This window comes from Acinonyx jubatus, chromosome B1 (genome assembly GCF_027475565.1).
Source record: "Acinonyx jubatus isolate Ajub_Pintada_27869175 chromosome B1, VMU_Ajub_asm_v1.0, whole genome shotgun sequence".
In the NCBI taxonomy this organism is placed as follows: domain Eukaryota; kingdom Metazoa; phylum Chordata; class Mammalia; order Carnivora; family Felidae; genus Acinonyx; species Acinonyx jubatus.
Window position 1 is genome coordinate 161,996,511 of NC_069382.1, and position 12,429 is coordinate 162,008,939.

At 38.9% G+C, this 12,429-nt stretch overlaps 1 protein-coding gene across 7 annotated transcripts in view; it reads left to right on the forward strand.

The window, feature by feature from the left end:
* The window catches only part of CORIN (corin, serine peptidase), a 255,232-nt gene that overhangs the window by 202,553 nt on the left and 40,250 nt on the right, over positions 1-12,429 (forward strand). For all 7 annotated transcript variants that reach the window (XM_027056350.2, XM_053217396.1, XM_053217397.1 and 4 more), the window contains 2 exons: positions 355-465; positions 2,564-2,693. In XM_027056350.2, the coding sequence (XP_026912151.1) occupies positions 355-465; positions 2,564-2,693 (241 nt within the window). The remainder of the gene's footprint in view (positions 1-354; positions 466-2,563; positions 2,694-12,429) is intronic.

The following is a 12,429-nucleotide window of genomic DNA, read 5'->3' on the forward strand; positions in this document are numbered from 1 at the left end:
TCTGCTCATCCCCAGTGCTGGCCTCATGCCACATCAGATTTTAACGCTGTTCTCTCAATCTTTGGAAGTTCTGCTGCTCTGGGTACCACTTTTTCAATCCTGGTGTCAGAACTAGACAATTTAGTGACTTGGAGATGGTAGTATCATTTAAATGCTCGTTATTTGCATGGACTGGCATCTGTGATAGGAGTTTTTACCAATTCAGTTATTCTGTCCTGAAACCCGTTTGGAGGCCTCAGGGACCCGCAGCTTTTCTTCCTTCCCTGCTCCTGCTGACAGATGATAATGTGCATGTGAATGATGATCACACTTGTTTAATGTTTCCATCGTCTCGCTTCTTGTTCCCCGTGCCAGCATTTTGCCAAGACGATGAACTCGAATGCGCGAACCATGAGTGTGTGTCCCGTGAGCGCTGGTGCGACGGTGAAGCCGACTGCTTGGACAGTTCTGATGAGTGGGACTGTGGTGAGCTGTGTGTTTCTGCCATTGGCCACCCACTGGAACACCTATCAGCTATTTAAGCTTAATAAGTCCTAAGTGACTTCCCAGAATTTACTGACCAATTTCATCTGTTTTGTTTTACTATGATAAAAGCTGGCAGTAGTGATTCATAGATGTTATTTCCAACGCACAGAACATTTCCCCCTAAGTTATTTTGTTATTTGAAATGTCCATATTATATGTAAAAACATCTGGGTTTAAATTGTTATGACCATATAGCTGCTAGAATACAATTTTTAGACTCTTTATTATCACCCAGCTTCAACAATTATTAATATTCTGTCATTCTGATATCATGGACACCTCCTGGAATAGGGTATTAGAGTGGGTCTTCCACATGAATAGACATTTCTCCAAAGAATACATACAAATGGCTAAGGCACATGAAAAAATGCTCAACATCACTCATCATCCAGGAAATACAAATCAAAACTCCAACGAGATACTACCTTACACCTGTCAGAATGGCTAAAATTAACAACTCAGGAAACAACAGATGTTGACGAGGATGTGGAGAAAGGGGAACCCTCTTAACACTGGTTGGTAGGAATGCAGACTGGTACAGCCACTCTGGAAAACAATATGGAGGTTCTTCAAAAAGTTAAAAATAGAACTACCCTACAATGCAGCCATTGCACTACTAGGTATTTACCCAAAGGATACAAAAGTACTGATTCAAAGGGGCACAGGCACCCCAATGTTTATAGCAGCTTTATCAATAATAGCCAAATTATAGAAAAAGCCCAAATGTCCATTGACCGATGAATGGATAAAGAAGAGGTGGTATGTATATACAATGGAGTACTACTTGGCAATCAGAAAGAATGAAATCTTGCCGTTTGCAACAAAGTGGATGGAGCTAGAATGTGTGACGCTAAGTGAAATAAGTCAGTTAGGAAAAGACAAATATCGTATGATTTCAGTCATGTGGAGTTGAAGGAACAAAACAGATGAACACAGGGGAAGGGAAGGAAAATTAAAATACTATAAAAACAGAGAGGGAGACAAACCATAAGAGACTTAATGATAGAGAACACACTGAGGGTTGATGGAGGGGAGGTGGTGGGGGGATGGGCTAAGTGGGTGATGGGCATTAAGGAGGGTGCTTCTTGTGATGAGCACTGAGTGTTGCATGTAAGTGATGAATCACTAGATTCTACTCCTAAAACTAATACCACACTGTATGTTAACTAAGTTGAATTTAAATAAGATCTTGGAGGGAAAAAAAAGAGACAAAAATGTAAAATGCTCATGGAAAATCCAACAACCTATATTCAAAGTTTTGAAATAAATTATTATTGATTATTTTTATAAAAGCGGGTCTTCCGTCTTCCCTGTGCTCTTGCTCTAGATCCAAAGGAAATAGATATCTACCTAGCTCCTTACATGGACAGGACCTAAAGGCATCTCCCACCAGTATCCAGTGTTGCAGTTTGTAATCTTGGGTTTGATTAATTCTGTTGTTCCATACTCATCATCCTTCCATTCACTGAGCTCTTATTTCAGTCCTTTGCATCATCTGGCCACACCATGATCATCATTTGTGCTGTGATTAATTGCACAGTGTTTCACAAGTAATCTATGGCGTAGGAAGTAGAGAGGATGCTCTATTGTAAAATAGGAATTAGAGCATATACCAAATTAGTCCTAACTTAACATCGCTTGCCTACCCTTGCCTTCTCACATACTCTCTTGAAAGGAAATGAAATGAACAAAGTGACAACTAACCCCTGATAGCTGTGCAAATCACTGGATAAACTCAAGGGATTTGAGTGCTGCCTCTGGTCGTCTTGTAAGTCGTAAAGAAAAGTTAAGAACTGCCCATGTCTTTCACTAGAGCCTGTGGTTCCTGGAGGGCAGAGAACATTTCTAATTCACTTTTTGCAGTCTTCCACAACACTGAGAGCAGTGCTAAGCACAGGGCAAGCACTCATCAAGTGGTTCTTAATTAAAACAATGAAACACAAACGCAAGCAAAGCGAAAGCATGTTAAGTTAGCCTTTGGTTTCCTGAGCAGAAATGTTTCTAATTAGGGTTTTCCCTTTCTTTTTTTTCTCCGCAGTGACCCTCTCTAAAAATGTGAGCTCCTCCTCATTCCTGACGGCTCACAGATCTGCCAAAGAACACCACGTGTGTGCGGATGGCTGGCAGGAGACGTTGAGTCAGCTAGCCTGCAAGCAGATGGGTTTAGGGTAAGGTCAGTAGTTTGTAGCACTGATGAGTTTCTCAGAAGGCTTCGTGGAATTGGCAGTAACATCTTCCTTATGAATGCAGAGTGAGTTAGTGCTCTCACATAGAGCCCTCCAGAGCATGGGAAATGAATCAGGTGAGAGGACCATATTTAATGACAGGCACCTGCTCTGAAGAGGCTGCGGTGGAAAGCCACTTTGATGAAGCCTCTCGCTACATGTAAATGCAGTAATTGTATTTTAACAACTTCTGAAAGGAAACACTTTGAGTGTTTGCAAAAGCATTAAGACGGTTTCCTCCAAGCAACCTGGATGGGGAAATATTGAGGTTTTTCTCCCAAGAGGTTACTGAAAATTTCTTTTTAAGCAACACACATTTTTTAATAAGTTGAGAAATAGAACTTAAAGTTGACGGCATTTCAGTTTACCCTCAGTAGTAATTAGGAAACGTAAATCAGGAAATAGTTTGCCATTTTGGCTCCTTAGTAGAATGAAAAGACACTAACTCTGGCTTTGATACAAATAGACTGAAACCTATACTTTGAAAGTTGGATACTTGCTATGTTGTGGGGTTTTCTTTTTCAGTTCTGTTGGGGATGGAAAGCAATAACTGAGGGTCTTAGATGTATATGTGAGGATATGTATTCACATATATATTTTTTTACCCCTGCTGTATGTGAGATTTGGGGGGAAATGTGGAAATGATGGAAATAAAAGACAAACAAATTTTAAAGTTCTAGAATAAAAAATTGAGTAAATGTCATTTCCCAGGATTCCACTGAACAAACTTGAAACAATTTTTCAATAATGAGCTATGAATTATGGGATAGAAACTAGCAGCGCATTTTTGTTATCTCAGTTTGAAGAGTGACATAAATCCCAGTATCTTCAGCCTATTTTCCCCATGTAAAGTCTTACATCTTTGGAAAGTTGAGTAACTGATGCTACTATGTAAGAAAGAACTTTCAACTTTGCCAGAGCGGAAAAATTGTATCCATCAAGATCCATTAAATTATACTTCATTTTCACAACATCCTTACGGATATCTAAATGAAATGGTATGTGACTGTGATCAGAGATAAATGAAAAGCCTTTTGAATGAGCTTTATTTTCCTCTCACCACAACATAGGTTATTTCTTAATATGAAAACTGGATTAACATAATGATCGATAACTCTGTTGAGAGTTCTGAGGAAAAGTCGCAACCGCAAAGATTTTGCCAGCCGAAAAATTCTTCTGACAGGCCAGCCTGCTCTACTATAAACAGAAGGGATCTTGTTTTAAATATTCTTTTTGATATCTCTTCTAATTTTTTTGTATATTGGATTTTCGTTTTTTATTTTGATGAGATACATATAACATAACTGACCATCTTAACCATTTTAAAGGGTAAATTCAGTGGCATTTAGTGTATTCACAATGCTATGCAACCATCTCCATTATCTGGCTTCTTTCACTTAGCATAGTGTTTTTATACAACTATGGACCAGCATTTCATTGCTGTTTATGGCTGAAAAAATATTACATTGCATGGATACACCACATTTTTAAATCTGTTCATCCAACGAGGCACATTTTGGTGATTGCCATCTTTGGCTATTGTGTGCATATTGGATTTTTTTTTTTAATTTCTTACGCTACTTTCTTCATTTCCTTAAAATAGTGGGAAAATGCTATTTCAATATATTAGATATTTAAAATGTAAAAAGACATTTAGATTTTTTTTAAACATACCTTTATTTCACAGAAAGGCTAGGAAAGTCTGAGAGAGCAGTGTAGCTGGAAAACCATAAGCATTATTTGAGTGAGTTAATGGGCAAGTAGTGATAAGTCTTTGAAGGAAATGAGTAGGAAGGGTACCTTAGTATTTTTGTACTTTCTGATCGCCGTCAAGAGAACTCTTCAGTTTTCTTGCGTAGATCGTGGATTGACAGAAATCTGGAGAGCCAGGCTGGGACAGGAATGAAGATAATGGGCAAGAAGAGGCCATTGATTCCTACAGTAGGAATGGGCTACTTAGGAATCTGCTCTGTTCCCACTGTCTCTGGTGAGTCGCAGCTGTACTGTGAATTCACAGTTCTGCCACTGATGCCTCAAACTCTAAGTGACCCTGCATCTGAGTCATTTCCTCTAGATTCAAAGTCCCTACAGAAAGGTCTGTCTGGCCATGATTAGTCATTGACCTACACTCCAGCTGCCAAAGGAAGGGAAAATATTATAGCTGTCCTCTTTAAGCTTCTGGAGTGGAGTAGGTCTGTCTTTATACCTTCAAACATGCTTTACACCCAGAAACTTGAAGCTTAAAGCACAACCCCAATTAGTTCTATTCAGTATGTCTTTCCTATTGGGTTTTTGTTTTGTTTTGTTGTTGTTGTTGTTGTTGTTGTTTTGAGAATCTGCTATGGGCCTTGAACTAGAGTAGGCATTATGTGGAGGATGCAGGGGTGAAAATATCATCAAAGAGCTTACCATGTAGTGGGGAAGACACATAAGGAAACAACCTAGAACATAAAGTTGTTGGAAAAAACTTCCAGACTCTTTGTCATCTGAGAATGGTTCATGTACAGCATAGCACCTGGCATACCTATTAGAAGTATATAAGAAAAATATTCAACTCTATCATTGTCTTGATATTATAATATACATTTAAGTCATTCATTTAGTCATTCAGTAAACATTTATAGAGAATAGCGTTGTAGTGTAGTGTCCCAAACTAATATACTTTAACTCCAAATGCAGGGAGGGGACAGGTTGGAGTTAGTTTATCAAAATGTAAGTCTAGACCGAATTACATGTTTTGCAGGGCTTCTATTGAAATACTTTCATGATAGAGGCAGTTGATTAAAAAACCTACACTTGGAGTTTTTCAGATGCAAATTACACCTTCCATGTCTAACAGCACAAATGCTCAGCTCTCAACTAAGTGCTTGCCCAAATGAGAAGATTGAGAGTTCTTTGCTGAATCTGTACAACTTTTTACGCCCATCTGCAGATATCATGAGTTCACCCCAGCCTGGACGTATGATGACTATTTGATTAGACAAGGATATAAATCAGCCCCTAATTCTCATGACAGTATATTGACTTTGCTACCTACATGCCCAGTATTAGAAACATATGGACATTTATTTAATCAACAATACAAATCAGAATTTAGACTGCCCTCTAATACTTGCCAAATGTTCAGTTCAGACATCTGGTATTTGAGAAAGTTGGTCTAAGAGAATGTGATTCTCGGTGTCCCTTGGCTTCATAAACTTTATATAAAACCAGATCATCTGGAAATAGGCTATTCTACTTTGACAAAAATTCCTATATGGGATTGGTTGAAGTTTGATTTTGTGTCCTAATGTTTTAGAGTTGGTCAATAGAAGCACCAGGCTTCCAAAGAATATTTCTTTATTTTGGGCTAAACCACAAAGATAGCCTCAATTGTATTACCTGAGAGTCGCTGATATAAGGATTTATATCGAAATTTTTCCCGGAAGTGTACTTCCAGGGAAAATCTTCTAACTTCAGATTCCATTTGTCATATAAGGATAGTTTCCTTATTGATTGACTTCCATGAAACTCGTGAAGCTCAAAGACAAGACTAAATCCTGTGTGGTAGTAGATTCAGCCCAGGCTGCTGGTCCTGTACAAGGAAACCATGGAAAAGAAGCTTGAATCCTTATGGTCTTTTTTAAAAATATACAATATAATTCATATACCATAAAATTCACGCTTTAAAAGTGTACAATTCAGTCATTTTTAATATATTCACAATATTGTGCAGTCGTCACCACTGATTCCTAAACATTTCATCACTTGGAAAAGAAACCCCATGCCTCTAACAATCACTCCCCATTTCTCCTCCCTAAACCCCGGACAAACACGACTTTCTGCTTCTAGAGACTTGCCCATTGTGCACGTTTCATAAAAACAGAATCATCTAATATATGCCTTTTTTTGTCTGGTCTCTTTCACTTGGCATAATGTTTTCAAGGTTTATCTATGTTTTATAATATGTATCAGTGCTTCCTTCCTATCTATGGCTGACTAATATTCCATTGTGTAGATATATCCACACTTTGATTATCCATTCCTCAATTGATGGATATTTGGGTTGTTTCCATTTTTTTGGCTCTTATGAAAATGTTGCTAAGAACATTGATGTACAAGTTTTGTGTGAATGTATGTTTTCAGTTTCTCCTGGGTGTAGACTCAGGACTAAAATTTCTGGGTCAGATTTTTAATTTTTTGAAGAACTGCCAAACTGTCTTCCAAAAGGGCTGCACCACATTATACTTTTCCCAGCACTGCATGAGGGTTCCGATTTCTCCATATCCGTGTCAATACTTGTTATTATTTACTTTTTATTGTAGCCATTTTCTGACTAAAAGGTATCACTCTGGTTGTTATTGAGAATATGCCGTAGGAAGGCAAGAGTAGAAGCAGGAAGACTAGTTAGGAGGCCACTGAAGTCATCCAAGTAAGACATTTGGGTGGCTCAGATCAGAATGGTAGCAGAGAACATGGCGATAAATGATTTAATCCTGGATATATTTTAAAAAGTGGAGCCAACAGGACTCCCTGACAGATTGGATATTGATTGGAGATTGAGAAGAGTCACTAATGACTGAAAGGTTTTTTTTTTTTGGCTCAAGCAACTGTAAAGATAGTATTGTAGTAAACTGAGATGGGGAAGACTGTAGATGGAGCAGGTCTGGGGAGAAAGATCCGTTCTGTGATCTTGTGAAATTTGGGATGTCTATTAGACAGCCAAATGGACTCTAGTCTGGAGTTTAAAGTTGCTTTTTTAAATTTTTTTAAAAATTTGCATCCAAATTAGTTAGCATATAGTGCAACAATGATTTCAAGAGTAGATTCCTTAGTGCCCCTTACCCATTTAGCCCATCCCCCCTCCCACAACTCCTCCAGTAACCCTCAGTTTGTTCTCCATATTTAAGAGTCTCTTATGTTTTGTCCCCCTCCTTGTTTTTATACTATTTTTGTTTCCCTTCCCTCGTGTTCATCTGTTTTGTCTCTTAAAGTCCTCATATGAGTGAAGTCATATGATATTTGTCTTTCTCTGACTAATTTCGCTTAACATAATACCCTCCAGTTCCATCCACGTGGTTGCAAATGGCAAGATTTCATTCTTTTTGATTGCTGAGTAATACTCCATTGTGTGTGTGTGTGTGTGTGTGTGTGTGTGTGTGTGTGTGTATACACACACCACATCTTCTTTCTTTACCCATTTATCCATCGATGGACATTGGGGTTCTTTCCATACTTTGGCTATTGTTGATAGTGCTGCTATAAACATTGGGGTGCATATGTCCCTTCGAAACCCCACACCTGTATCCCTTGAATAAATACCTAGTAGTGCAATTGCTGGGTTGTAGGGTAGTTCTATTTTATGTTTTTGAGGAACCATCATACTATTTTCCAGAGTGGCTGCACCAGCTTGCATTCCCACAAACAATGCAAAAGAGATCCTCTTTCTCCACATCCTTGCCAACATCTGTTGTTGCCTGAATTGTTAATGTTAGCCATTCTGACAGGTGTAAGGTGGTATCTCATTGTGGTTTTGATTTATATTTCCCTGATGATGAGTGATGTTGAGCATTTTTTCATGTGTCAGTTGGCCATCTGGATGCCTTCTCTGGAGAAGTGTCTATTCATGTCTTTTGCCCATTTCTTCACTGGATTATTTGTATTTTGGGGTTGAATCTGATAAGTTCTTTATAGATTTTGGATACTAACCCGTTATCTGATATGTCGTTTGCAAATATCTTCTCCCGTTCTGTCAGTTGCCTTTTAGTTTTGCTGATTGTTTTCTTCGCTGTGCAGAAGCTTTTTATTTTGATGAGGTCCCAGTAGTTCATTTTTGCTTTTGTTTCCCTTGCCCCCGGAGACATGTTGAGTAAGAAGTTGCTGTGGCCAAGATCAAAGAAGTTTTGCCTGCTTTCTCCTCTAGGATTTTCATGGCTTCCTGTCTTACACTCAGGTCTTTCATCCGTTTTGAGTTTATTTTTGTGTATGGTGTAAGAAAGTGGTCCAGGTTAATTTTTCTGCATGTTGCTGTCCAGTTTTCAGTACCACTTGCTGAAGAGACTGTCTTTATTCCATTGGATATTCTTCCCTGCTTTGTCAAAGATTAGATTAATCTTTGTCAAAGATTAGGTTTGTGGGTCCATTTCTGGGTTCTCTATTCTGTTCCATTGATCTGAGTGTCTGTTCTTGTGCCAGTACCATACTGTCTTGATGATTACAGCTTTCTAGTATAGCTTGAAGTCCGGGATTGTGATGCCTCCTGCTTTGGTTTTCTTTTTCAAGATTGCTTTGGCTATTCAGGGTCTTTTCTGGGTCCATACAAATTTTAGGATTATTTGTTCTAACTCTGTGCAGAATGCTGGTGTTACTTTGATAGGGATTGCATTGAATATGTAGATTGTTTTGGGTAGTATCGACATTTTAACAATATTTAAGTTTTACTTACAATATTCTTCCTATTCAGGAGCATGGAATCTTTTTTTCCTTTTTTTGTGTGTGTCTTCTTCAATTTCTTTCATATGCTTTCTATAGTTTTCAGTGTATAGAGTTTTCACCTCTTTGGTTAGATTTATTCCTGGGTATTTTATGGTTTTTGGTGCAATTGTAAATGGGATCGATTCCTTGATTTCTCTTTCTGTTGCTTCATTGTTGGTGAATAGGAATGCAATGGATTTCTGTGCATTGATTTTATATCCTATAACTGTGATGAATTCATGAACCAGTTCTAGCAGTTTTTTGGTGGAATCTTTTGGTTTTCCATGTAGAATATCACGTCATCTGCGAAGAGTGACAATTTGACCTCCTCCCGGCTGATTTGAATGCCTTTTATTTCTTTGTGTTGTCTGATTGCAGAGGCTAAGACTTCCAATAGTATGTTGAATAACAGTGGCGAGAACGGACATCCCTGTCTTGTTCCTGACCTTAGGGGGAGAGCTCTCAGTTTTTCCCCATTGAGGATGATATTAGTGTTGGGTCGTTCATATATGGCTTTTATGATCTCGAGGTATTCTCCTTCTATCCCCACTTTCTTGAGGGTTTTTATCAAGAAACGATGCTGTATTTTGTCAAATGCTTTCTCTGCATCTATTGGAGGATCATATGGTTCTTGTACTTTCTTTTATTGATGTGATAAACCATGTTAATTGTTTTGTGGATATTGAACCAGACCTGCATCCCAGGTATAAATCCCACTTGGGGTCTCTGTCTGGTTTTGGAATCAAGGTAATGGTGGCTTCATGGAAAGAGTTTAGAAGTTTTCCTTCCATTTCTATCTTTTGGAACAGAATAGGTGTTAACTCTTCCTTAAATCTTTGGTAGAATTCCCCTGGAAAGCCATCTGAAGTTTTTGTTTGTTTGTTTGTTTGTTTCTTTGTTTTTAAGTTTTACTTACTTTTGAGAGTGAGAGAGAGAATGCAGACTGGGGAGGGGCAGAGAGAGAGAGAGAGAGGGAGACAGAGGATCCAAAGCAGGTTCTGTGCTGACTGACAGCACAGAGTCCAATATGGAGCTCTAACTCACGAACCATGAGATCATGATCTCAGCTGAAGTTTAATGCTTACCTGACTGAGCCATCCAGGTGCCCCTCAAGTCTGGAGTTTATTAGAGATGTTTGAACTAGAGCTATATATTTGAAAGTCACCTGGATACAGACAGTATAAATTTATGGGACTGGTGACATAATCAAGAGAGTGAATTTATGTATTTATTTTTTAATTTTTCTTAATGCATATTTATTTTTGATATAGAGAGAGAGAGAGAGCGTGAGTGGGGGAGGGGCAGAGAGAGAGAAGGAGACACAGAATCCGAAGCAGGTTCCAGGCTCTGAGCTGTCAGCACAGAGCCTGATGCAGTCCTCAAAGTCACAAATAGCGAGATCATGACCTGACCTGAAGTCTGATGCTTACCTGACTGAGCCACCCTGATGCCCTAAGAGCGAGTTTAGATAGAGAAGATAAGACCAAGAGCTGAGCCCTAACATTAAGAGGGTGGGAGAAGAGAAGTAGTAAAGCCAAAGGAGATGAGAGAGGACAACCCAGGGGTAGGAGGATGTGATATCCTGGAAACCAAGGGAAGAAAGTGTATCAAGGCAGAAGCAACGGTCAGTTGTGTTAAAAGTTGCTGAGAAGTCAAGTAAAATGAGGGCTGAAAACTGACTTTTGGTTTCAGCAATGTGCATGTCATTGGCATGAGTAGTTTTAGTGGAGTGAGTGGGGCAAAAACATAAGATAGTGAAAGGAGAGAAATAAAAGATAGTATAGAACTTTTTGGAGGGGGCCACCTGGGTGTCTCAGCTGGTTGGGCGTCCGGCTTTGGCTCAGGTCATGATCTCATGGTTTGTGAGTTCGAGCCCCACGTCGGGCTCTGTGCTGATAGCTCAGAGCCTGGAGCCTGCTTCAGATTCTGTGTCCCCTCTCTCTCTGCCCCTCCCCCACTCATGCTCTGTCTCTCTCTGTCTCAGAAATAAACATTAAAAATGTTTTTTTTAAAAAAAGAACTTTTTGGAGGGATTTTGTTGTAAAGAGGAGCATAGAAATGTGAGTAGTGGTTGGTGGGGGAAGTAGGATTAGGAAATGTTTGGTGCCTCCATTTCCTGGGAAGCACTCAGTATCCCATGGATAAATTATTAATAGGGACCTACCTGCCATAGTAGGAACATCATGTTCAATTGCTATTGAATGTTTGTGTTCCTCCAAATTCATATGTTAATTCCTAATGTCAAGTGTAATGGTATTAGGAGGTGGGGCCTTTGGGAAGTGTTTGGGTCATGAGAGTAGAGCCCAGATGAATGGAATTAGTGTCCTTGTAAAAAGACCCAGAGAGCTCTTTCACCCCTTCCACCATGTGATGACCCAGCAAGAAGATGGCCATCTTATTATAAACAAGGAAGCGGGTATTTACCAGACACCAAATCTGCCAAGACCTTGGTCTTGGATTTCTCAACTTCCAGAACTGTGGGAAATAAATTTCTGTTGTTTACAAGCCACCCAGGCTATGGTAATTTGTTATAGAAGACTGAATAGATTAAGGTAGAAATAAATAATTTCTCTGGAAAAATCTTTCATTTCACATATATTTTTTTTTAACCAAAAAAGTTTGGACTATTTTCCCCAATTAGTGGACTCACCATAAACTATTTCATCTGTCTTTAACTTTGTACCCCTTTATACGCTCCTTCTCTTTCAAGACTGACTTGTCTTTTATCCGTGTTCCACGGGCACATTCTTTCCTGCTTCTGTGTCTTTGTCCATAAATGTCCATACATTTCCTCTCCAAATTCTCAGGGCCTCACTCAAGCCCCATGACGTCTGTGAAGACTTTCTCATCTGCATGTCTTTTTTTCTCTCTATACTTTCTGTGGTACATAAGAATTAGTATTACACAATTTCCCTCTTAATTCTACAATGCCATACCATTTTACTTTTATTTTTTTATTCTTTATCTTATTTCCCAGAAAGGTTATACAAAATAGTAATGGCTAATTTTCATTGTGTGCCAGGCTGCTCTGAGTCTTTGATATATATTAACCCAATTTATCCACACTATAATCTCGCAGTAGACATAGCATTATTATTTCTACTTTACATATGAGGAAACTGAGGCTTAGATCAAGGAACTTTGCTAGGTCACAGAAAAATATGGTGCCGGGATGCAAGTCCAAGCAAAGGCAAAGGGCCTCGTGGGGAGTAGATCCCCTGTACAT